The sequence below is a fragment of the Diceros bicornis genome, chromosome 10, assembly GCF_020826845.1.
Source record: "Diceros bicornis minor isolate mBicDic1 chromosome 10, mDicBic1.mat.cur, whole genome shotgun sequence".
NCBI lineage: Eukaryota > Metazoa > Chordata > Mammalia > Perissodactyla > Rhinocerotidae > Diceros > Diceros bicornis.
In genome coordinates this window covers 40,455,233-40,482,685 of record NC_080749.1, presented here as the reverse complement: position 1 = coordinate 40,482,685, position 27,453 = coordinate 40,455,233, and the positions used below count along the sequence as shown (strand labels likewise).

The 27,453-nt window shown below is 35.8% G+C and overlaps 1 protein-coding gene across 1 annotated transcript in view; it reads left to right on the top strand.

Moving 5' to 3' along the window:
- Nucleotides 1-11,788: 11,788 nt before the first annotated feature.
- Nucleotides 11,789-27,453, top strand: part of ACVR1C (activin A receptor type 1C) — a 38,743-nt gene continuing 23,078 nt past the window's right edge. The window contains exon 1 of the mRNA XM_058548616.1: nt 11,789-12,017. Coding sequence (XP_058404599.1) covers nt 11,864-12,017 — 154 coding nt within the window. The 5' untranslated portion in view covers nt 11,789-11,863. The remainder of the gene's footprint in view (nt 12,018-27,453) is intronic.

The window sequence follows — 27,453 nt, the reverse complement described above, 5'->3', positions numbered from 1 at the left end:
TCAGTTTTCTTTGCTACTTTCATTCTAAACTGAGACAGTTCTGTCTCTTTGTCTGTCTGCATATTCTTTTAGCTCTGTAGTTTTACTGACTATTAATTATTGATTGCTTACTTTTTTCTTTGCTGATTATTTTTAATTGCGTCCTTTAATAAGTCAAAACTTCCTTAACTTTTAAAACCTTATGTTTTTATTATTAACTTTTTGTATTTTATTCCGTCTTTCCCAAATAGATTGAATGCGTCATGTGCTCCTTTTTTTTTTTTTAAGATTTTATTTATTTATTCCCCGCCCCCCAAAGCCCCAGTAGATAGTTGTATGTCATAGCTGCACATCCTTCTAGTTGCTGTATGTGGGACGCGGCCTCAGCATGGCCGGAGAAGCGGTGCGCCAGTGCGTGCCCAGGATCCGAACCCGGGCCACCAGCAGCAGAGCGTGCGCTCTTAACCGCTAAGCCACGGGGCCAGCCCTGTCATGTGCTCCTTTTCTTCTCTTTTCATTACCAAATTCTCTGTGATCCTCTCTCATTTGTTTTCAATCTTTTCTATTTCATGGAGATTGAAGACACAAAACTAGATTTCTATAACTTAATGTACCTCCAAAGTATAAATTTAGATTATTCACTTCAATCTTTATTAGACTGATATAATATTCTCCTGAACAGTTTTCTTTGTGAACTGTGACTCTAGGACAACAACTTCTTTGCTCCCTGGGCATGCAGTCTCTCACATTGCTCTTTCTGATACTGCATGGTGGCCATGGATGCATTCATCTCTTAGGGTCACAGAACTTTAGAACTGGAAGGGACGTTAGAGATCATCTAATTGAATTCTTTCTTGGACAGGTCAATTGAGGAGATAGAGAGCTCAAAGGCCACATTAATAGAACTAGGATTAGAACCCCTGGTCTCCTAACTTGGACCCTAAATGCACTAGACTGGATTGGAACTCCTGCACTGTTCTTTTCTTTACACAGGTTCATTTCTCCACATAATGAGTAGTAATCTCTACTTATCACTACAAGATGTTGGTGGAAATTGTATCCTTCAGGAGTTGGTGATAATTTCCCATGGAAACCATATTAAAATTATATGATGTATTCCTGATCAAGAATTTATCATCAAGTAAATCATAGATTTGACAAGCAATGTAGTGAACACAGGCCTGTAGTAATTAAAATAAACATATACCATACTCCAAGTCCTGTAAAATAGAACTGAATTGCACGTTGATCAAATACAGTGTTAAGATCTGTGCCCCCTGCCCTGGAGGAGGCATTGCAAGGTGAATTTCTGGCAGGTGAACATTTGCCTAGTGTGAACTCATTGAGTTGAGTTCAGAAGGCCCAGCAGCCCATTCCCTGAGCAAAGTAGCCCCTTGTTAGCCAGACACCGGTCTCCCACTACTAACTTTCTTTGTAGCTTGGGGTGGGTGGCTATTGTTATTCAGCTTTTTTCAGTTTTCCAGAACATTCCATATTGAGTAAAAATAGCAGTATGGAGGATTGCTTCTTCCATTTTAGAGAACATTCCCATGTGTATTGTGGCCATTGATTGTGAACAAAACAAATTATAGAAACAGGTCAGACACTCAAGCTCCACTTTCTGATGCACAGTCAACCCCCAGATTAACAATTGTATCAAAAAAAGACAAAAGAAACATAATATTATAAAATACAATTATGTTTTTCAGCATTTGAAATTTTTAAAAGATATCTTTGATCTTGGTCAAGTCAGTCCTTAATTCTGAGATTTATGTCCTTCCTTACTTTGTTGGTATTATAATACCCTTTCTTTTCAAAATGATGGTAATAGATGGTGTCTCCTCAACCCTTCCTTGGGAAAGCAAAAATTTAGTTCAAGCTTTGGTTGAGTCCCAAAATTATTTTTGAAATTTTACTGCCCGATGAAATCCCCAAATCTTGTAACCACGTCTATCAAGTTTGATTTTATGTGAACATCAACATAACAGCTATACAGCCAATAGGATCTAAATGAATGTGCACATTGTAATAAATTTTAAAGGCTTAATTATCAATTTTTCTTTTCTTATAATTTGTTAGGACTTCCATTAGCAATAATTGGATAGCTAGAATCTTTTGGTGCAAGAGATTTCTCTTAATAAATTCCAGTCTATCAAGTAGCGGCTTTCAAAGCCGTTCCCCTAGGCTAGAGTGATGATATTCAGGGGAGTTGGAGAGGGGGGGCCACTTTTCTAGTGGAAAAGCACATTCAAGTCACCACTGCGTTGATTTGTTCCTAGACAAGCTATACATTTTATTTCAAAATCCCAAATAACAGAAAAGTAAGGCTGTGAGATTTTTATGTTTATTTTAAGGAGACACGGGTTTTGAAAATGCTTGAGAAACGCTGCTCCGGAGTTGAGGTCATTCTGTAAGAAGCAGCCCGCGTCCTCTCTCTGCCGCCGCTAGATGGTACCCGGGTGCACCGGGAAAGCGTCCCAGGGGCAAAGCGAGTCAGGAGCTGACGGATCCCGAATTCACTCACGCCGAAGCCCGGCTGAAAGCCTGGGGGTCCCGGCGACCCCAGAGAGGGCTTGCAAACCGATCAAGCGAAGAGGAGGCAGAAGCTGTTGGGCCCTGCACGGGGGCAGGGCTCTGGGCCCCAACCTCAACTCCAGGGATGGTAGCTGAACCTTCCCAGCCGGTGGCAGAGTCCAGAGTCCAGGGACCCCGCGAGGGCGGGGCCCGGGCTCCGAGATTGGACCGGGAATGAGTTTCCATCTGCGGAATGGATGTGACGAGAACCCGTTGGCAAAGTGGGGGCAGGTTAGTGCCCAGACATTTCAGCCCCACAACAAGAGACCTTTCCCCACTGCCTGGTGGGTGAGGACGGCACGGTTTCCCCAGGCTGGTGAGGGCTGGTTGGAGGGTCTTTGAAGACTGCTGAGAGGGTGAGGTGGGACTGGTACTCTGAATGGGGGAGTCTTGAGGTGGGGGAAGGGAGGGGAGAGGGCTGGGGATGGTGAAAAACAGTTGTGTTTCTCAAGACTCACCTCAAAGAAGCCTTCCCTACCTGCCCCCACCCCCAGCCCCAGCTGGATGAAGTAGTGCTCAGCCTCTGTGTCCTGACACACCCTGTACACATCTCTGACTCAGTTTACCACGCTATCATAATGTCCTTTAACTCTACAATTCCTTTGGGGAATGGTCTTTTCTCTTTCTTCTCTTCCTCCTTCCTTAGCTCTTACCATAGTATTTGACATAGAGTAAATACTTGTGGATGGTTAATTTCATATGTCAGCTTGACTAGGCCATAGTACCCAGATATTCAGTCAAACATCAGTCTGGGTGTTGCTGTGAAGGGATTTCTTTACATGAGATTAACATATAAATATTAGACTTTGAGTAAAGTAGATTACCCTTCATAGTTGGGTGGGCATCATCAAATCTGTTGAAGGCCCTAAGAGAAAACAAACTGAGATCCCCCAAAGAAGAGGGAATTCTGCCTCCAAACTGTCTTCAGACTTGAGCTGCAATGGCAGTTCTTCTCTGGGTCTATAGCTTTCTGGCCTTCCCTACAGATTTTGGAATTGAACTGTCAGCCTTTATAATGGAGTGAACCAATTCCTTAAAACCAAGTAATCTCTCTCTCTCTTTCTCTCTCTTTCTCCCCATGCACACATGTACACCCTACTGTTTCTCTAGAGAACCCTGACTAATAAAATATTCTTTAAATAATGATTTACAAAATTTGTTAACATCTAGGACTTTGCCATAAAGTAATTCACTTATCACCTGTCAAAGAGATTTATGTATTATCTCACTACAAGCAAATTGTATGTGAATTTAGGGGTTAAGTGTATAAAAACTACCAAATCATAAACTAGAAGAAAATACTGAACAATTAGAAAATATCTGGATGGGGGATTTGCTACGATTGGAGGCAAATGAAGAAAGTGCTAAGTAAAAGATTGTTTGATACAATTTCCATCTGTCATGTTAGGATTTTAATGGGAACATCACGATGCGTAGGGATATGTAAAACTCCATAGAGAGATATTTGGAGAGGCTATTAACAGCAGTTATTTTGGGGATGTGGGATTAGGGTGATTTATTTTCTTTCACTTTCTTCTTTATATTATGTGTATCACTTCTTTTTGACAAGGGGCAAGTATCATTTTTTCAAGAACAATGCAGATGGTGCACTGGGAAAAAGCAAACATCAAAGTGGGAAAAGTTATATGTAACACATATGACAAAGGATTTCTATCTTTATAAAGAACTCTTTCAAACTGAGAAGAAATTTTAAGATTCATCCAAGCGATAAATGGCATGGGCAAAAATTTCACCCAAAAGGAAATCCAGAGGAAGTATTTGAAAAAAAAGTTCAACCCAATTAGTAGGAAAATGCAAATTAAAATAAGGTACAACTTCCATCTATCATATCATTAAGATTTTAGCGAGAATAGCTAATGCTGACAAGTGTGTTGTGAAGTGAGTACTTTCATACAGGGCCAATGGAAATCTTAATTGGTACAACTTTTCTGGAAAGCTATTTGACAATGTCTGTCAAGAATATCTGATGTTGTAATTCCACTTCTGGGACTCTAGCCTAGGAAATTCAGTTTGGTTAAAGATTAATCCACAAAGATATTCAACAGAGTGTTACTTAATTGCAAAAACTGGAAACAGCTGGAATGTCTAAAAGTAAGGAAATGCTATGTGCTGTCCATTTACATTAATGGTAGGTCTATAAATGCTATTAAATGACTATAAAGAAGTGGTTATAAAGCTCATGATATAATGTTGACAGAATAAAAAAGCGGCACTTAAAATTGTGTTTATAGGTAGAATTTAACTATGAAAACCCATATAGAAGAAAAGACTGGAAGAAAGTATACCTCATTGAGAATAGTTATAGGGTTGTGAGTCTTTTTATGTATTTGGCTATTGATGTTCTTCTGTACTTTGCAGTTTTCTGTACTTTTTAATTTAGTCTGTGTTTATTGGGTTTTTATCATATGCCATACCTTATTCTAGGTGTTGGGGAAATGATGGTAGATAAGACAGGAAAAGATCCCTGCCTTATGGGGTTTTTGTTAGGGGGTGCTGATACAATAAATAAGCTAATTACAGATTGCAATAAGTACCAGAAAGGATGGAGAGCAGATCATTTGTCAAGAGGAGCCTGTGAAGATTTCTCTGAGGTGGTGAGACCTGAAGCCTTAGAAGGAAAGCAAGAGCAAAGGCTGTGAGGTGGAAAAGAACTTGTTATATTAGACCTATAACAAGGAGACCAGTGTGTCTGGAGAGCGGAGTTATAAGAAATGAGTTTCGAGAAGTGGAAAGAACCCAGACCTACTAGCCTATTAGGTCCTAATAACGATTGTGGATTTTGATTTATTCTAAATGTCATTGGAATCCATTGAGCATCACTCTTCTCCTAAGCAGAAGACCATAAATTAAAAAAATCCCAAGACTGAGGGAACAGTTTGATGGGGAACCATTTAGGCTGCCAATGTAAGAAAATAACTTCTCAAATTAAGTAAGAATTATACGGGAGGGCAGCAGAGGAAGTGTGTCCTGTGATTACGAACACTTTTCTTTGACATGATGGTTTGAGATAGGAGACCCCAAATAGGGTCCTTTTCTTCCTTACATGGCTACAGTTAAAGTCTAAAGTTGGCTGGAGGACTGCAGGCAGTGTGTCCTCCCTAAGGAAACGAGAATTTAGACTAGGACATACTGTGTTGTTCCCGAAAGCAGTCATCACACAACTGCTACCGCTGCCAGCCGCTGCTCCCTGATGCCTTGACTTCCAAAGGCAGGAAGGAAAAGGCTGTCCTCTCCCCATCTCAGAATTCAAATTATCGCATTTCATAGGGATAATTTAAGAGAATCCACACAACTAATTTTGTCATCAACCATTTTAGATTAGATTATATCCGTTTATGGTTGATTGATATTTGTACCAGACTGTAGGAGCTTAGAGGCTAATGTTATTAATAGTATTTTTGGAAAAGCCTTTCTTTGAAAAGTGAACCTTTCAGTTAATAACTATGCTGATAAGAAAAAACATTAAACTGATCATTTTTCTCTGTTAATAAGTTTTTAAATTGCACTAAAAGCTTCATGATCTTATGCCATCTTACATATCCTTTCTGTATTTAGTCACAATTTTGAGGCTGTAAGTAAATAAATAACATAATTCTAGCTGATTTTAAGCTCTACTTTTTTGTCAGCCATTTAAACATCATTGGGAAACGTTTTCACTTCTACTTAGTAGACTCAGATTGCTAAGGTGTGGTTTCTGTGATGGTGTCTATACGGTGATTGAGGGATTAGGCCAGAGTCTCTGGATGTCTAGCTTAACTCAGAAAGGATGTGAACATTTTCAGGCCATCAGTTTCCCTCCATTTCCCAAAATTATCATGCAGATATTGGAAAGAATATTAGATTCTTATATGATAAATACAGGACAAGATAAATTGTCTTTAATATTAACTGGAGAAGTTTTGTAGGATTATAAACCAGTAGGATCCTCTCACCTACTGAAACATCAGTGGGGTGCAAACCTGTCCTTCTCTGAATGCTCATAATTCTGACCCTAGCTCTCTCTTTTTATCTACATAGATAAGATAATCCTAAAGTTACTTATATTGAGAATTGTGACACCAGCTCAGAGCAGCAGAGGACCATAAAACTGGAAGGATCTTTAGAAATCTTCTAATCTACTTCCTGACCTTATCATATTTCGGGTGAGGAATCTAAGATGTGGAGAGATTGAGAAAGTTGTCTGAAGTCTTAGGTTTATGTTAGAGGTAAGCTGAAACCTCAGGTTTCACTTAGTGCTGCCTTTGGACTGAGGACATTCAGAATGGCTAGCAGTATAATGCAAAATGTGCTGGACTCTTCAAAAATTGAGCCCTGCCCCTGGAAGTGAAAACAGTTCTCCTGGATAGAGTCACTCCTATTAAGGTGGTTCCGTTCCTTCTCAGCTATAAGAATGAGGCCTTCCTGAACGGGGAACATAATTGCCACTTTGCACAAAGGAACAATTTTCCTTTGTGCTGGGTATATTCCCATATTTTTGGAGTTCTGAATTTTCTTGGATACAGCTTGGCAAATAGAATTTCTAAAAGTTGAAACTCTATTGAAAGCTTATTTGGCCCAAAAGTTTGCATTTATATTGCCCATATTTTATTAACGCTACTTTCTTCCTCTATTCTATTTTTCCCTTGCTATTAAGAAAGGCAAATGCTTTGAAATGACCACATGAAAAGAAAATAAAATTTTGAAAAGGAACAGAAAGGGAAGACCTCTTCACCTGGCTTCCTTTGACCCTGTCTGGCTTTCCTTCACAAGCCCTAGTGCTAGTGGTCGTGGCTTCTTTCCTGTTGTCATACTTTTCATATTCAGCACACTGATAAGCTTGAATTATTCCCTTTGTTAACTCAGGAGCCTGCAAATGATGAAAAGATTACACCTTCAGCTGGTCAAATTTGAGACAGTTTTCTGAATTTAAAAAATATTTTGTGTTTAATAGCCTGCTCTAAAATTAGGGAAGTTGAATCAACTAATGTCTAAAGAAGAGAAAAGAGTATGCGTCAGAAATTTACATAAGGCACTGGTCAATAGACATTTTAACATATAGATCCAAAATGTAGGAAACCTAGGAAATATGAAACCAACTTACTGAAAACCATATCTAATTCAAAACAACTAGTATTTCCTAAGCAAATATTTGACTTTTTAGTAAGAATAGCACATAAATGCAAATGGGTAAATTTGGTTCTTTTTTTGTAGTCTGATGGTTTTTACATTTCTGGACACCAGGGTGTGCTTGCCGTCACGTGTAAATGTGGATGAAAATTTATTTTCTGCTTGATTAGGAATGTGCGCCTCCTTTGGTTTCATATGGGTAACAGATGTCTTGGCTTTTACAGACTAATTGGCAGAAAAGGGGAAAGAGAGGATAATTAAAGGGGTGGGAGGAGACACAAGGAAAATGCAATCTTCCTTGTGGGGAAAAATCTAATAGACCTCCTTATTATGGGTAATTACCGTCTTCTTCAACTTCATTTGCCATCTCTTTTTCTTGTGACTCAAGTATATTATAATGGGAAAGTATAAAATAAAGAAACATAAGGCTGGACTACTGTCTGCTAACAACCAGATTTATCCTGTCATGGAATATTCTAGAATAATTGACTCAACATCAGTTTTTTAAAAAACAAAATCTGAAAGTAGAAGTCTAATCATTAATGGCAACATGTTTTAACTGGTAGCACAAGAGTTCTATGTTGAGGATGGTTGACATAGATATAGTTTAATTATATACCAAATGTGACCATATAATGGATTGGTGGGAAATGAAAAAATGCAAGACTGATTATGTTGTAAATTAAATATACATCTAAGGTTCCTTTTAGTTAGCTGTTTGTTCTCTGTCAGTGCTGTAATACTGCCAATTGATCTGGAATAAATGAGAACATTTAGCAGATGTTTGAAGCCATCATCATCAACAAATTCTCAATTTTGTCAGTGTTTTCCATCGTGCAACATTTAAAGTAAGGTGTCATTTACTATGTCGTAACTATATCACCTAAGTCTATATTATTCTTATGATTGGTACCTTTTACTTTAAACCGAAGGAAATTTGCATAGCTTATTAAATATTCAGTAAGTATCCACATTATTCCTTGATAAGAACCATTATGTAATCAATTTTGTAAGGAGCTAGTAGTGCTTCAAAGAGAAGATATCAGATTAGATACTTAGAGGCTTATATTTAATACAAAACTTAGACTACCTGAAAGGTGAGGTTATTTATGCTAGATGCAAGGCACATGATATTGACTTTTGTTTGACCGCCTGTCTCCTCAGAAAATAGGTAGGTAGAATTTGTTTAAAAAATGTCTGTGTTTTAAAAGGTAATTAGGATAATACAGATCAGAATCTCAAATGTCAATTGTTAATTATTAATTTCTTTCCACCATCTTAGAGTTATATTTCATGCACAATTGATAGGAACTGGTGAGGTGGGAGAACAGTTTCTGTACCTGTCTTTTTTTTTTTTTTTAAATATCAGCTTTAGTAGGATAGAAACAACATTGCTTGGGTAGTCTAATGACTGCTGCATCAATTTAGTCACTTGATCTTTTTGAGCCTCATTTCACTATCTATAAAATGGAGATCGTGACAACTAACTCCCACAGTTGCACTGAGAATTATATGCAATGATAAACGCACATGAAACTAACATATGTTTAGTTGTTTGAATATTTTATGGTTGTCTTCACTCAGTGGAGCCATATTCTAAGTTGCCTTGATTTCCAGGCTAGGCTTCTCTTGGAAATAGAAAATTCAAGGAGACTCTGATGAAGAATCTAGTAACAAATGTTTTGAGATTGTGTGTCAGGAGAGTTCTTCTTCCCAACTTCAGCCCCTTAAAATATGAGATTGAAGAGTAACCACAGTGGCGTAAGTTTCTTAATTGTCAAAAAAGAGTTTTCCGTATTTTGTAATTGTAAATTTCCATAAATTGTAAATTCATGGAGTCATAAAATATTGGCACTATATGACACTTCAAGATTTCTGGACCCACTGCCCCTACCCCGGTTTATTTCCCATTTTCAGAGGAAAGCACTGGGGCCCTGTAAGGATAAATATCAGCAAGGTAGTGAGAGAGTGAGGATTGGGACCTTCGTCTTTTCCTGAATTCTTTATCCGGACCGTCACCAGACACCACCTTGCTGTGTGACTGTCTAGTGTCTAGGCTGGACCATTAAAAGAATGAGAACATTCAACTCACCAGGCAGAGCAGAAAGATGTATTTCTTTGTTATGCTTTTTAAATGGTCTGTGCACCCTCGTGCATTCAGCCATTCCTTTATGGATTACAAACGTATTTCGATTTTTGTTTGCATAGGACGAGCTTTACCTCCTCCAGTAGGAGAAAACACAGTCACTAATATTTACATAGTATTTCCTATGGTACCAGCCATTGTTTTAAGGGCTTTAACCAATTCTAAGGGATTAACTAATTTATTTTCCGCAACAGCACTATGAGGAGGTATATTCTTCTTCTTATCTTTCAAATAAGGAAATGGAGGCACAAGGGGCCAAATAATGCCCAAGGTTGCAAAGCTAGTATAACCAGGACTTGAAGGCCTTTGTTAAATTGGAATTGGAAGATGCTAGAGTGGGAGAGTCTACTGCCAGAAGACACCCGGGTGGATGGATCCTCATTATATGAGCTCTATTTTATGCAAGGAAAGTGACTTAAAACATTTTTCAAATCACCTAGATTTTATATATCTGGCTCTACTGAATCCCAGTAAATCTAGTTTATAAGGTTGTATGGAAGCATAAATATATCAACAAAAGAGTATGTTTGTTTATATTGATCACCACTGAAATAAACAGAAGAGTGAGCTATTATGCTTGGTCCAATGTTGATAACAAAATAGTATTTTATTTTATGATTGTATTTCCCTTAGCACAAAATAATGAAAGTGTTTATAGGGATGGTATTTTACTGGTCAGGAAAAATTATCAAAAGAAGAGATAATTTGTATTGACAATGTGTAATTTGTTCTTTCTTGTATACCCAGTTATACAGAAATATTATCCATATATTGGTATTTGAAGTTAAGTATAAAAATTGCCACTTATGTAGCAAATGTTTTACAGGTATAAAATCAGCTCCAATTTGAGTAATTAGCAAAGACTTTAATTTGAGTAAAAATGATTGTATGGTAAAACTTTGGACATTTAGATAATTGTGGGGGGAACTTTTGATTTAACAAAAATTTCATTAAAGTAATGATACAAAAGGCTTATTCAGTATTGTACTATTTAAAAATAATATGATTAAATAAAATTTGAATAAATTGCTCACAACCACTGGACTCTTTATGCTGGCAGATATTTTACATCAGAACAGAAATACTGCCCCACTTTGAACATGTGAGTTAATGTGGGGTGGGTGAGTGTGTATGTGTGTGTAGTAAGTGGGGAATGTTGAGGAAGCTTGTGAAGTGAACAGATTAATTTAGCAAAGTCTAATTTTTAACGTTTTATTGATGTAGATATATTAAATTCTATGATTGATGTGTTTTGCTTTATGGAATCGATGTGTTCATTAAAGAAAATTGCCGGAAGGTCGTGGTCTATGTTCAAATGATTCACATTCTAAGATGCATTCTTTAGTGGAAAAGGGGAAATATAATGGCTCATCAGTGCTTTAAAGGTACTATGACAATAACAATAATGTTAAACTACCACAGAATGTAAATGTAAAGAATCACAGTATTTTTTTAGAGCTGTAAATATCTATGGTTAGGTTTGTGTTTAGCACATTCACTTAAAAGTGTAAAGGAGAAAGGGTAAATGGACAGAATACCCTGGATTGTTTGGTTACACAGCTGCTGGAATAACACTTGAATGTTCTACAAGTGATGCTGTCCAGCGCCCCTGGGTTGCTGTGTTACTGTATCCTAGCGTTTCATAGGAGCTATTGCTTTAGGAATAAGCTGATTGAGTTTAAGAAGGAGAGATTAGACCATGGATGAGAAAATTGCTTTAAATATAGTAGCAACTGAATAAATTCACAAAAATACAAGCAATGGTAAATAATGATGAGGCAACTTGTTAAATAAAACACATGACTGAGGGAGTGACAGCATTCGCCTGTGTTTATCCAGTGCTGTTTATTTAAACCCTCTCTCAATTTTCGTTAAGATTGAATTTCTATATTCAAGCGTTATGAAGTAAATGTTCGTGATGTCTTTTGTATCTTAAAGCTTTTTGCCTTACACTTTCCAGGATTGAAGTGTGTATGTCTTTTGTGTGATTCTTCAAACTTTACCTGCCAAACAGAAGGAGCGTGTTGGGCTTCAGTCATGCTAACCAATGGAAAAGAACAGGTGATCAAGTCCTGTGTCTCTCTCCCAGAATTAAATGCTCAAGTCTTCTGTCATAGTTCCAACAATGTTACCAAAACTGAATGCTGCTTCACAGATTTTTGCAACAACATAACACTGCACCTTCCAACAGGTAAGAGGTCTATCTTTGTTCATTGCAAATTCAGTTTTACTCTTGGGAAATTATAATCATGGTAGAAATCAAACTGTTATATGTTTCTTTAAATAAGAAAATCTGTTCTAAAGTTTTCTCTATTTTGACCGGTAAAATTCTCTAGAGCCTAGCTGAGGTTTATTTTTTTTTCATTGCACAAGACTGTCAAAACACTGACAATAGCATAACAATTTTGAAGAAATTTGTCCACATGAATTGTATTTTTTGAAGTGAATAATGGACCTAAAGTAAAATGTAAATTCTTATGGATTCTTGTAAAGGAAAGAAATTGAAATGTGCACCAAGAAAAAAAAGAGCGAAACTAAAAATAGTAGATTGCCAGCTTTTATGAAGACAAGATCTTTTTTTCATGGGTTCCTTCTGCATAACTTCTTCATCTGCCCACACTCAAGTGAGAGCACTCATTAGCAGAAAGATAGAGGTAGAATGGAATTTGACCCTTCATTACTGTTCAGATATAGTCCTGCCTTTCCCCTAATTTTATGATCTTTTATCTTAATTTACAAGATACTGAAAATCTTAATCTTGCCTTTTATCAGTAATCTGGAATCTGAAACTTTAGGGGATGTTAAAGGGCAAGTAATTCAAATAAAAACTAATTTATGACATGAAAATGTCCTGCTAGTGAATCTTCATTGATATTAATACAGTAATAATTCAGTGCTTCTCAATATGTTAATATCTATACACAGATACATAGTCTTCCTTACAAATTAACATATTAAGGTACTGTTATCCAATCTCAGGTGTTCATATATTGCCATATCAATATTCCACTACAGTATTTTTAACCTATTTTTAAAAATAAATTAGCTGCCCCCCTTTTATACTGGAGAACATTTATTTTATGCAGAAACTTGGCATCACTACCACAAATGAAAAACCAGTTTATTTGCCATAAATAGGAGATGGGTACATAAATAAACAAACATACCTATTGCATTCCAGTTAGGTATTTTGTATTTTCTTTTTGTTTAAAAGAGAAAAGAAAGAAGTATTAAAGACGTATGAGCATGGAATGAGGCTTTTTGATATATAATCAGAAAAACTAAGAGAACTAGAGAAGATATCATCATGTGATTTAATGTTATTTAATATCATGTTTGTTTACCACTCCAATTTATCTCAAGAACCCTAAAGATCATTTCATATACCACCACTGGTACATGTCCCATTCTTTGAGAACACTGTTCTAAGGCATTATCCAATATATTGCAACCTCAGAAGTCATACTTGGCATATTTCATCCCCCAAAGCTACTTGCAGTCTTGGTTTTTAGATCACACCTATTCTCTCTGTCTCAGATTCTGTGGATTCCTTGGTTTGGCAGTGATCCAACATCTATTTTGGACACTTTTCTTTCCTTATATTTTCTCCCCTGGTTATCTGTGGACCTGAGACACCATAAGGTCAAGGCTGCCTATGTTAGATACTGGTCTTACCCGTTACCAAGATCCAAAAGATTAAGGAGGGGGAGGGAAGTCTCCACATTAGTCTGTGGCAGTGGCCTCTAATGTGTCTTCTCAATAATGAATAATTCACAAGACCACATTCTGCCAGTCAGTACGGGTACAAGACAGTACTTTGACTGCAACAAGAGGTCTTGGAGGACAAAATGGTTCATATGCAGTTGGGCAAATTAAAGGTACTTAGTGCAGCTAGAATGTAGGTCCTTCTCAGCCCAACTATAAACTCTAACTCCTGAGAAGCCTATGTTCTACCCTCAAGTCCAGTCAAGTAGCAGTCTGTCTTTTTTAAAAATCAGTTTTATTGAAGTATAATTTAGATATAATGAAATGCACACATTTTAAGTGTAGAGTTGGATGAATCTTGACACATGCATAGACCCATGTAACCACCACCGCATTTCCATGACCTCAGAATGTTCTCAGTCAATCTCCACTTTTGTCGGGGCTGGACAACTGATCTGTTTTCTATCACTGTAGATTAGATTTATTTTTCCTAGAGTTTCACATAAAAGGAGTCTTATGGGACATATTATTTTGCATTTGGCCTCTTTCACTCAGCATGTTTTTGAGATTTATTCATGTTGTTGAGTTTATCAGTAGCTTGTTTCTTTTTTACCTCTGAGTAATATCCCATTGTGTGGATATACATTGTATGGATATTTTTAACCCATTCACCCTTGATGAGTATTCAAGTTTTTCCATGTTGGGGATGTTATTAACAAAGCTGCTATGAACATTCTTGTACAAGTCTTTGCACATGTTTTCTTTCCCTTCCCTTCCCTTCCCTTCCCTTCCCTTTCCTTCCCTTCCCCTTGAGAACATTCTAAGAGTGGAATTGCAGGGTCATATAGTAAGTATGTGTTTGTTTTATAAATATAATCTCCCGAATAGTTTTCAAACTGCTTGTAACATTTTACATCCCCAACAGAAATGTATGGCAGTTTCACTTGGTCCATATTTTTGCCAACACTTGGTATAATCAGTCTTTTTAATTTTAGCCATTCAAGTGATTGTGTAGTAGTATTTCATTGTGGTTTTAATTTATGTTTCCCTGATAACTGATGATGTTCAGTTATTTTTCATGTGCACATTGAGCATTGGTGCATCTTCCTTTATAAAGTGTGAAATCTTTTGCACATTTAAAAAAACTAGGTTATCTTCTTATGATTGAATTTAAGACTTCTTTATATATTCTGAATACAAATCCTTATCAGATATGTGTATTGTGACTATTTTCTCCTATTCTGTGGATTGTCGTTTTGTTTTCTTGAAGGTTTCTTTTTCAGAGTAGAAGATTAAAATTTGATGGAGTCTATTTTAACTTTTTTTGCTTATTGTTATGGTTCACAAGTTTCGTGTCCTGAGAAGTCTTTATCCAAAAGTCATAAATATTTTCTTTTATGTTTTTTTCCAGAAATTTTAACATTTTAGCTTTTACATTTAGGTGTACGTTCAGTTTAAACTTAATTTTTGCTATTATGTGAGGTCAAGGTGGAGTTTTATTTTTTACATATGGATATGAAGTGGTTCCAGCATCATTTGCTAAAAAATCTATCCTTTCAATTCCCTTGGTACTTTGATTGAAAATAAAGTACCATATATATATGGGTATATTTCTGGCCTCTTTATTCTGTTTGAGTGTTCTCTGTGTCTATACTTATACCACTATCAATCTTCCTTGATTATTATACCTTTATGATAAGTATTAAAATCACGTCGCATGACCCCTCCAACTTTGTTTTTTTGAAAATTGAACAATTTTTGAAAATTAGCTATTCTAAGTCCTTTGCATTTCCATTTAAATTTTAGAATCAACTTGACAATATTTACAAAAACACATGCTGAGATTTTATTACATTGAATTGAATATATAAATTTGGAGAGAATAGGCATGTTAACAATATTAGATCTTTTGATCTAAGAATGTAGTGTATTCTTCCATTTATTTAGTTTTTCTTTGATTACTCTTAGTGGTGTTTTGCAGTTGTTGGAGAACAGGTCTTATACATATTTCATTGGATTTATCTCTAAGTATTGCATGTTTTGGGGTTCTATTGTGAATGGTATTTTTAATCTCACTTTCTAAAAGTTAATTTTTGGTATATGAAAACAAAATTAATTTTGTATATTGACCTTACATCCTGCAAGCTTACCAAAATAACATGTTGCTTCTAGTAGCTTTTTTTTTTGTATTCCTTGCCATTTTCTGCATGTATAATCATCTTATCTGTGAATACGGACAACTTTACATCTTCCATTCTGATCTGTATGTGTTTATTTCTTTTTCTCGCCTTTTTATGCTGGCTAGGACTGCCAATATGATGATGCATATGGGTGGTGAGAGTGAAGATCCTTGCCTGTTTTCTGGTCCCAGGAGGAATGCACTCACTCTTTTACCATTAAGTATAATAACTGTAGGTTATTTGAAGATGTCCATTATCAGTTGAAGAATAGGGGAATGTTTTTATCATGGATAAATATTGAATTTTTGCCAGTATTTTCATGAACTTATTGAGATTATCACATGATTTTTCTTCTTTAGTCTACTGATATGATGGATTACATTAATTGGTTTTCAAATATTACTTATAAGAGAAGATATGTGTTGTCTAGCCAGTGATTAATATTTTTACAAAAAATGCTATGTGGTATTTAACTGAATTCAAATTTGTTTACTTAAACTAAGAATTTGTTTCTTTTAATGACATTGTATGGTGAATTGACATTAAGTTGAATAGGATTGTATGTGCAGTCATCCTGTGTCGGGTTGTTCTCTCTGTGAGGCAGCACTAAATGGTTATTAGCTGTATTTGGAACAGCAGCTGTTTGGAGAGGAGTTGGGAACCTCCAGGCTGAGTGCTGACACAGCCAGTGCCAAGAGCTCTGCTGTTTCCTTGTCAGGGGGAGTGATTGATATCCCTTGCTCTACTTGTAGGGATTTATCAATTTCAAATGTGATCAAATATATCTGAAATATATAAAAGCACTCTGAAAAGTAGACAGTGTGACATTTCTACAGTACTTAATACTCTGCATTCATGTTCATGAGCAAAACAGTGGAAGAAAAGGTTGGGAGGTGACCAGAAGGGGTTGGAGAAAATCTGGGACTTCCTTTTTCAGTTTCAGCTGAAAGCCAAGTGGATCCTTTGCTCTTTGGCTCTTTCATCCATCACTGCAGACTGTGGGACCGTTTCTGGATAGCCGACTTGATGTGAGTGCAGTAACCTCGTCTTGTCGCGTTTCAGCTGGCCCTCTTCTGTCCTTAGATTGGGCTCTTCCTTTGCTTCTTTGTGACAAAATTCCTATCTTGAATACAGCTCGTGACTTTTTTCTTCCCCCTCCTCTCTGCTGGTGCCCTAGTAACTCAGCAAGTGGAGAACTGTGGGCACTCACTCTTGGCCTCCTAAAAATCCTTTTAAGTGTTTGACTTTAGTTTCGAAAACCTTAGACTAGTGGCTTTCCTATAGGTCTCCACTGTGTCACACAGAAAGAAATACTTTTTATATAATTTCCCCCAACCTGCATGCACACACCACTGAAACAAGAATTTTACAAAGTATTCTTACTTTTACTTTTAAAATGTGTGAGGTACTCCATGCTCTTTCACTAAGTAAAAATGCTGATCAGGCCCCACTAATAGTTTGTTTACTGTTTAAGAAACACCACTTTAGTTGGTATTTAAAATGTAGTAAAAATGGAGCAAAGACATTTATTATTTTCCTTTACTAGTACAAAAATCTATTAAAAATCTAGTTATTATTTTAATTTAAAATGTTTTCCTTTTAAATGGCCTTTAAAAACCTCCTTACTCATTCATTTGTAATACTAAATTGGATTAGCTATAAATCTAATTAATTCAGATCATCGTAAGCAAGATTAGATTTAGGTCACATTAAATTCCGTCACTTGCCCTTCAAAAAAATGCTTTCTTCCTTGGCATTACATGTGGGTTTAATTTTTAGGAGTTAATAATTTTTTTTTTTGTGAGGAAGATCAGCCCTGAGCTAATATCCGTGCTAATCCTCCTCTTTTTGCTGAGGAAGACTGGCTCTGAGCTAACATCTATTGCCAATCCTCCTCCTTTTTTTTTATCCCCAAAGCCCCAGTAGATAGTTGTATGTCATATTTGCACATCCTTCTAGTTGCTGTATGTGGGACACAGCCTCAGCATGGCCGGAGAAGCAGTGCCTCGATGCGCGCCCAGGATCCGAAACCGGCCGCCAGTAGGGGAGCACGCGCACTTAACCGCTAAGCCACGGGGCGGCCCCTAATAATTTTTTTGATAGAAGTAATTTTATAGTTTGGTAGAAATGAAACATTAGAAAACTTGCAACCTTCCCTGAAGCTTATTGAAATAGATATCTTGATGTCACTGGAATGCAACTGTTGTCACAAATATTTAGGGTTTTTTTCCCTGTGTAAAACTTGAAAGGCAACAACCATTTCCAAAAACAGCCATTTATTTGACTAGTGCTCTGAGTTCATGTCCCTAATAACAGCAAATATGTTATTTTCACAAAACAAGTGTAGTACTGAATATTTAAAAACTAAATATAGACTATGCAAATCAGTTAAATAAGAAAAATATGTCTACTTTATGCAGTGTACCCTGTCTAATTTCTTATTCCTGTTTATTTGTAGACCAAATAAGAATAGCTATCTTCAATTCCAAAAATATCTGTGCACCTTTCTGAGTGCTACTTTTCTTGCTCTGACTCCAGTGACCTTTGATCTAGTACTCCCAGGCTTCACTAAATTTCCTTCACAGTGACTCGTGCAGATTGTCCACTCACAGCTTCCTCTGAAATTAGGAGAGAAGCCACTTTGGTGGGAAAATTCACCTTCAAAAATAAATGATATATTCGTAACTCTTCAAGAATATTTCTATTTCAAAAATAAAAGACTTATTTACAAATTATTGTGCATGGGGGCTGGGGAGTGAGATCCAGGTAAACAAATAAATCGTAAGTGAAAAAGTTCCATTCACATTAGAAGATATTTTGGGTGTGAGTCCCTATGATGGGTTCCATCTGTGAGCCCTCTAATAAATTCTCAATTCTTCTCACAATTTCTTTGCTGACTTTGTGTAAGTTGAGCCTTCTGTATCTATTCTCCATGCCTCTTAATCTTTTTTGCCTGTATTTTCTAATATTTGAATCTCTGATAATTTCAATATCTACAGCTTCTGTGAGTTTGAATCGTCTGTTTTTGATTCTGCTGACTCACATTCTTGGTGGCTACTTTCCTTGTGTGTTTTGTGATTTTTGATTGTGAGCTCATGTTTTTGGAAACCATACCTGGAGGAAACTTTGGAAGCCTGTATTTAAAACATGTTCCTCCACAGAAGATTTACATTAGCATCTGCCAGGTATCTGGGGGTGCTACCAACCAAAATTCATTCAGTGTTTGATTAGGGTTTTTTTGGCCAACATATAGCATGAATTCTGGCCCTAAGCCTGCCTATATGGGTACACACTTGTGATGAGGAACTCTTGAAGACATTTTGTTTTTCTTTTTTCTGCCCTACTCAAAGTCAAGTTTGAGAGACAAATAGACAAGTATACACCTTGTCTCTCTCTGTAGAACACTTTCTGTTTTGTTTTGTTTTCGATGTAATGCCTTGCATAGTTGCTTGATTTATACAAGGATCTCTGATCTGATCTTTCACTATTTCGGGAACCATGTTTTATCTCCTGATCTTGTGATATAGTCTGGTAAACTAAGCTCTTAACCACCAAGAACTGGCAGATGCTTCCAGGGTAAATGGCAGCCCCAGTGCTCAAGCACCTTTCTGGGTTTGCACCTTATTTTTGGCTGCTGAGCAATTCATTTATTTTCCCACCAGCTTAATCATGGAGTAGAAAAAAAGTTTTTCATTTATATTTTATTTAGCATTTTTGTTTGTACTATACCAAGAAGGGCTTCTGTGGACATCTAAAGTGTAACTTGGCAGAAGTGGAAATTCCAGGATAGTTTATTTTTGAAATGATGCTGGCATAATGATCTATCCATCTGGAAGAAAACAAGGCTGTACGGCAGTGTCATACCACATACAAAAATAAGTTACAGCTTGATTAAATATCTAATTGTGAAATAGAAAACAATGTAAATGTCAGAGGAAAATTTAGAAAAAAAGATTTTTATGACTTCATAGTATGGAAGCTGTTCTTAAATAAGACAGGAAATCCAACTGCTATAAAAGGAAAAGACAGATATAACTGACTACTGGCGAACTAAAATAAAAATGAATAATAAAAGATAATATAAATAAAACCAAAGGTAAATTAAATATGGAATAGAGATATTTGTAGCATGTATAATTGGAAAAATGGTAACTATTTAAAAGGTTGATTCTATGATTTGTTAACAAAGAGACTCAACAATGTCACCAGGCTACTTTCAGATTTCTTGTTATGTGAATCAGTAAATACCCTTATTGTTTAAAACATTATTATCTAACTTTCTTAAACTTTTATCTGATACCTTTTTTCTCATGTGTGTCTGCTTTTTCTGATAAGGAAAATATTGGGTTTTGTTATTAGGGATCTCAAGTTTCAAGGAAGACCAAAGTCAAGAAATGGTTTGCTCAAATTGGGTCATCTAATAGAAACTCTCATGTTTCCCAGAGATATCAAAGGTCTCTTTCCTTATTGCAAGTTTAAACCAGAAATAAACCCATCTCCTTCTAACCCCAGGGAGGAGTCTTGGCCTTATTACTAAGAAGAGCAGGAAAAACAAAAGAAAGAAATAAAAATAACAATAACCTAAAAACAAACAAAAAACCTTGTTCCTGAGAAGCCATGAACATAGCCTGGCCATCACATGGATTTTATGCCTGAGTTCCCATTGCCTGAGTCTCCAGAGGAAAAAACTTCTTTAAGGTAGTCCCAGACTACCCGCCAGAAAGAAGTACAAACTCTCTAGAGGAAAGCACTTTAATATTAGGCCTCAAAAGAGACACAACAAACACTTTTGCAAGGACGTGAACAGTACATCGTAAAGAATACACACCCCACGCACACAGAGATGCAAGACAGCATGACCAGGAACCAGCAGAAAAGAGCACACAGCAGAAATAGATCACAAAGGCTTCATATATTGGAATTATCAGACAATAACTATAGACCAAATATTCTTCCAAGTTTAAGAAAACAAAAGGCAAATTTGGAAATATTTTTAGAGAAGAGGAAATTGTAAAAAAGTGACATGACATATTTGAACAATAACAGAGAAAAATGTTTTAAAATTAGAAACACAATAACAAAAATTAAAAACTTAATGGATAGGTTTAACAACAATTGGTATAACAACTAAAGAGAGAATTAGGGTTCTGAAATACAAATCAGAAGAAATTATTTTGTATGAAGTATGTAGAGAATACATAATGGAAAATATGGAAGAGAGGATGACAAATAGAGGAAAGCATAAGAAGGTTTAACATGACTTCTGCATAGTAGTCCATAAGGTAAGGAGAGAGAGAACTGGGCAAAAGCTGTATCTGCAGAGATAACAGCTCAGAATTTTCCAGAATTGATGAACACCAATCAATAAATCCAAGAAACTCAATGAATATCAAGAGGAGAAATAAAAAGCAATCCAAACTTTGAAATAGTATAGTAAAACTACAGAACACCAAAGACAAAGGGAAATCCTAGCAGTTGACAGACAGAAAGGTAAATAAAATTCAAAGAAGTTACAGAAGAACTGACATTGTCTTTTCAATAGCAAAATGTAAAAAGAGAAAAAGTGGAATTATATCTTCAATATTCTAAAAGAAAATAACTGGTAACCCAGAGTTCTTTACCCAGCAAAAATATCTTTAAAGAATGAGGTTAAAGAAAAGACGTTTTCAGAGTAACAGAAATAGGTGAGTTTGCTTTCAGACTCCTTGACAAAGGAAATTCCAAAGGATGTACTTCAGGCAGAAAGAAACTAATACCAAAGTTCTGACGTGCAAAGAGGAATGAAAAGCAAAGAAAGTGATAAATATGTGACTAATTCTGAAGAACATTAATCTACAACAGCAACAATGTCTCATGAAGTTTTAAGAAACAAGGTAAAATGATTATACAATATAAAAATAGCGTATTATATATATCAGGAGAGGGGTAAAAGTTTTCTAAGGGCTTTTTGTCTAGGAGGAGAAGAAAGATATTGTTTAGCTTTATACTTTTAAATGTGCCTGTTGCCATTTCTAAGTTAGTTCTAAAAGAATAGAATGTGACTGTGTTCCCTCTAATCTACAATAGGTAAAAATGGAATAACAAAAACAATCCAAAAGAAGTTAAAAAAAAAAAGAGAGAGAAAAGAAAACACACAACAGATGTATCATAAAGAAAGCATCTAAATATGTCAGTAATAATTAAATGTAAATAATTCTAATGTAAATAGACTAAACATTCCAGTTAAAAAACAAAGATTATCAGATTGGAGAAAACAAATCCAATTAAATGTTGTTTAAAAAGTGTATCTAAAATGAAAGTTTATATAAATGTAGAAGTTATTGTGATGAAAAAGATATACTGTGCATATATTCAATAAACAAAAACGTTTATTTATTTATATTAATAGCAGACAAAATAAACTTTAATGTGAAACAATTACTGGAGTTAAAAAGAATCATTTTACAATGATTAAAGTTTCAATTTATCAGAGATTCTTAATAAATTTAAACTTCTGTGTACTTAAGAACATGGTCTCAAAAATAAAGAAAATATTTACTGATCCATAAGGAAAATAGAGAAGTTCACAATATCAGAGGGAAATTTTAATATGCCACTGTCTTGGTAATTGATAGAACAAGTAGATAAAAAAAAATTAGTGAGACTATATAAGGTTGAAACAACACGATTTATGAACAACCTAATTTTTAGAAAGTTATAATTTACCAAACATGAGTAGTTTTATGACATTGAAGAACTTGAATTAGTAATTTAAAAAAAGGTAGTAAAAAAATATTCCTGTAAAGAAAATTTCAGTGCCCAAGAGGATCTACCAGCAAATTCTGCTGAACTTCTAGGAAAAGAAAATTCTTGCATAAATTCTTCCAAAACATAGACAAAGAGGAAACACTCCTTAACTCATTTTATGGATAACCTTGATATCAAAACCCAACAAAGACAGTATGAAAAAAGAAATTACAAGCCATTATCATTCATAAATGTTTATGCAAATATCCCAACTTTAACCTGGAACCATATAGGAAAAGGGATTCTGGGAACCACAGTACAAGGGTGAGGAAATGATTATTCTTCAAATCAGGGTAATGGTTACCCTGGGGGAAAGGATAAGGTGGTGATTATGTGGGGGTATCTCAGAGTGGGGCTAAAGGGGGGTGGGGATGGTGATACATGGGAGTTTATAATTATTTGTATACTCAACCTATATATTGTATGCACTTTTCTGTATATTCATTATATTTCACAACAAAAGAAGAACAAAACATCAAGTTTCAAAGTAATGTTTGAGTGTAGGTAAATTTATGGAAGTTACACATTCTGTTAACATCTCAAGTTGGTATTGGAGAGCTAGCAGGCTAAGGACATTATTTAACTCTTTCCTTATAAATTCTCGTACTGTTTGACCTGTTTTATTGTGCATATGTTCTTTTTCTAATGAAAAAAATCTAATCAATGAAAGTTTACTATAACTATAAATAAGTGTTTCAAAGACATCTGGTTTCCTCCAATACCGATTTAGTAACAGAACCTAGACTTTTAGCTGGTTGTATGGCTGTCCACCCAACGAACAATATTTTCAGCTGCTGTGACAGGTAAGTGTGGCCATGTGACTAAGTTCTGGCTAATGAGATGAGTGGCAGTGTCTTGGGGAACTTCTGAGAAGACTGATTGAAACAACTGAAACATTATTGTGCCATCCTCCATCATGCTGCCTGGATGTAAAGAATGGAGTTTTAGGAGCTGCCTTGGACTGTGACGATGATGGCTACACTATAGGGATGACAACAAGAGAGATGAAAGGAGTCTGACTGATAATTTCATGGAGCTACCCTGCTATCATTGGACTACCCATCTTCAAGTTTCTTTTACATGAAAGAGAAAAGGAAACTTGTATTTGGTTTCCTCTGTTACTTATAGCTAAACCCAATTCTAATGAACATAGAAACAGCAAAACAAGTTATCTAGAGTTCTACCTGCTTATGGGTTGTATCTGGACCACAGACAGGTTTTGTTTGATTTACACTTTCTAGGAAAGAAAAGTGAATTTATTTACAATGTTAAAAAGTAAGAGTCTTAATATAAAAATCCAGATATCTAGCTTGTCTTGAAAAATGAGATGATTTGACAGCCTTAAGGTCTCCCTCTTGTTATCAGTTGGCTGAAGCAGAAGTGATGGACTTCCTTGTTGGGAGTGGGCTTTCCCTGTTCATTCATTCATTCAGTATGTATTGAGCTTATATCCACTGACCTAGAGTTCCCACTATCAATAATTTAGTATATTTCCTATTTTAGTATAGTTGAGTTATTCTATTTAATACAATTTTATACCTTACTTTTCTCTCTTATTATTAAACCATATGCCTTTCCTATGTGAAGGAATCACATTTTGTTGCTTGATTCTTTCATGGATGGATTGCATTTCAGTTTGTAACAGAAGTGATTTCTGGTGACTCTAGGTGACGTAAGAGAAATAGCAGTGATGTCAAATAGCATCAACAGCACTCTAAAATTGTCTATGAAAATTCACGCAGGTTAGAGTCAGGAAACCTGGGCTGGAAAAGCTGGTTATTTATAAGGTTAGTTTTGATAGCAATTGCCATTTAGTTCATGCGTGCCTAATTACCACCGTTCTTATGGAAATAGACTGTTCAATAAAAACATTCAAGTTTCGGGTATGTTTGTTCCCATTGTGCTACCAAAACATATAGTGCTTGAAAGGGTATGTGTAGTAATAATTTCTGATTTTTCTTTTCTGATTTCAATACGCTATTTTTAATGCTATTATATTTTTGACTAATTCAAATAATTAGTTTCAATAAAGAAAATACGTGCACAGCATTAAATGCAGATTCTTTCTTCACCTCAGTACCATTTCCACCTTCCTGTTCTGTTCTCAGTTGTGTAAAGAGAAAAAGAAAAATTGATTATTTATATCAGTTAGGGTAGGTGAACAATGCATATTGATTAGGCGCATGTCTAAATTAGACTTTAATTTAAATCAAACTGAAGGATTATATCTGAAGGAAGATAAACTGCCAAAACATTAGAATCAAATTTATCAAAAATTAATTATTTTAAAGCATGCAATAATTATAAAAATTGCAGACTCGGATAATGAGTATTATTCTTTTGGGAGTTTAAAAGTCTTGTTATCTTCATTCATTTAAAAAAATCCATTGTTGTTTCTTAACTTTTATGGTTTTCTATTTTAAACGTAAATTCATTGCTCTAGTTGGTGTAAGGTGACATCTACATGCAGAGAAATACTCATGGGACCCCTTGTGGAATTGTTCTGCCATCACATGAACAAATCCATTTATAGCTCATTCTCTGAGGATTCAGGGCACACCTGACAGGTGTGCCAGACAGGGGTTTTTTCCCCCCCGTAAACTGAAAGATGCTATGATTTCTATATTTTGGAAAGTGCTATGAAATATAAGCATACAAAGAAGTCAAACTGTGCTTTAAAAGTTTAATATAGGAAGCATTTCTTGTCTCAAGAAACAAGTACACTGATTTCAATTATGAAATTTTGTCCATAGGAATGTAATGCGAAATAGAAAGTAAAATTTATAACCAATTCTAAATTAAGGATTTTACCTTATGTAAGCCCCTACTCTTTCAGTTATGTAAATACTATCACCTGTTTACTCAAATATTTTTCTGGTGACTATCATGTTCAGGACATTAAGCCTGGTCAAAATGTGATCATCTCACATCAATCTTTTCCAAGTGAACAAGCTGCTTTGTGTGAATGTGTTAGCTGTGGGAGAATTTATTCTAGCATGAACTTCAGGACAGAGAAGTGTACCTTTTCCATTGTCATCAAGATTTTTAAGCGCCTTCTCTGAACAAGGCTCTCTGCTATGAGCTGGGGAAACAGAGAGATGAGATATGGGTGCTGCTTCCAAGGAACTTTCCTTTTTCCCATGTGAAAGTTTGGCTTGAGAAAAAAACCTAAAATATTCCTTGAGTAATTACTATCTAGTTTTTTACAGATATGTATCATTTGAGAATATGTGTTTTGATGACAGATTAAGAAACTAATATCTGGGTACATGCCCTGAAATTAAGAAAAACTGGGGAGCTGATTTAAATTTTCCTTCCTACATTTATCAATCTCATCTCTACTCAAGTCAATGTTCTTCAGACCCCTTATGCCAAAGACTATATTCTTCAATCTAACATTCCTATTTCCTTAAAATAAAAAAAAGTATTATTATTAAGTTCAGATGCTAGAGGACAAAAGAAGATTTGAAGCTTCTTGGTGTTTCTCACATAGTCCCAAAAAACCAACTGCATGAGGAAAACTGTCCAGGAAATACTGGTATGTGTGATGCCCTTTGCCTGCTGTGGCTCCTGAAATCAGGCAGACAAAGACAATGTATGCAAATAGCCACTTCTAGGTTGAGCACTGAACAATGGAATGGCCCATCAATAGCTCATCTGATTCAGTTAAAAGGCAGAGATAATTCTCATGTTATTTTTGTCACTGTCACGGCTCAGTAGAATCTCTAGGTTGGAAAATATTCTGCTGCTGTTCAGTACTTGAGTTCATGTTGATCAGAAACAACCTGTTTGACATGCTTATTCTCACTCTGTGAAGAAGGGAGACCATTTGCTTGTGATAGTGGAGCATGTTGGAGGGATCTAACCGAATTAACTTCTAACTGGATTATTCCCCATGACATTTATAAGGGTCACCCTGAGGAAGTAGGAGGCTAGGACAAGCTCCGGCTGGGTGGGGGTTAGGGTGGCTGCCTGCAATCAGTGAGTACAGAGTTACATGGGAGTGTTAGACAAATAAAACCATTATTTGTGACTTAGCTCCTTAGACCCATTCTACCTCACATATGTGTGAATGTCACACATGTGAGCACAGTTACATATTCTTTTCTAGTGGACTGATTCATCATGAATGGAACTATCCATGGTGATCTTTTTCTTATCTCCCACCTCCTTTGCTCTTACATACATAAAATTTTCTCCATATTTTGACTTGGGAAGTTGCTTTGGAATTGTTCCCTAGATGGGGCATGTATTCCTTAGTAGATTATAAATTCAACGAGGATGTGGACTGTGCTCCACTTCTCTGACATGCCCCCTACAGAGCTGTTCTCAGTGCAACGTTATACAAACCAATCCATTTGGTTCCAGTCTTTGAACCAATTTAGTAAAGCAAGAAGGAACCAATTAAAAAGGTATTTTCATTACCGTGAAGCAAATGTTTGAAATGATGGTACCCACATTTAAGGATGCTTTAATATGGCAGGTTAAAGGAGGTTCATCATGAAGATTTGGGAGGTTTCTCATTGCTTACAATGTCACTCTTGTTTTTGACCAAAAAAACAAAAAAGATTATTCTCGTTGAGCTAATTAATGAGGTAGCTTTGAATGTCTTAGAGGGAATGTGTTCTTTCTTCTTTCGGCTGCACGTGTTATTTCCACATTCTTTTCCACACAAATTTGTGAACTAAACAAAAACTTTAATTGAAGTCACAGGCCTGTGTCATGAGAGATTTATATGGTAGGTGGATGAACAGTACATCACCACATCATTCAGTTGACCCTGGTGGCATTTCTTCCAGGTTCCAGGATAGAAATAGACCCATCAGAAAGCAACATTGTCTTTTTGGCTGGTTTGTTATCTGAGAACATTTCAAAGCCACAAGCTGGAGAAAGAAATACTTCCTTTTATGGGGGGTAGGGAGTTGGGAAGTAGTTGAAGTCTTGATATTTATACAT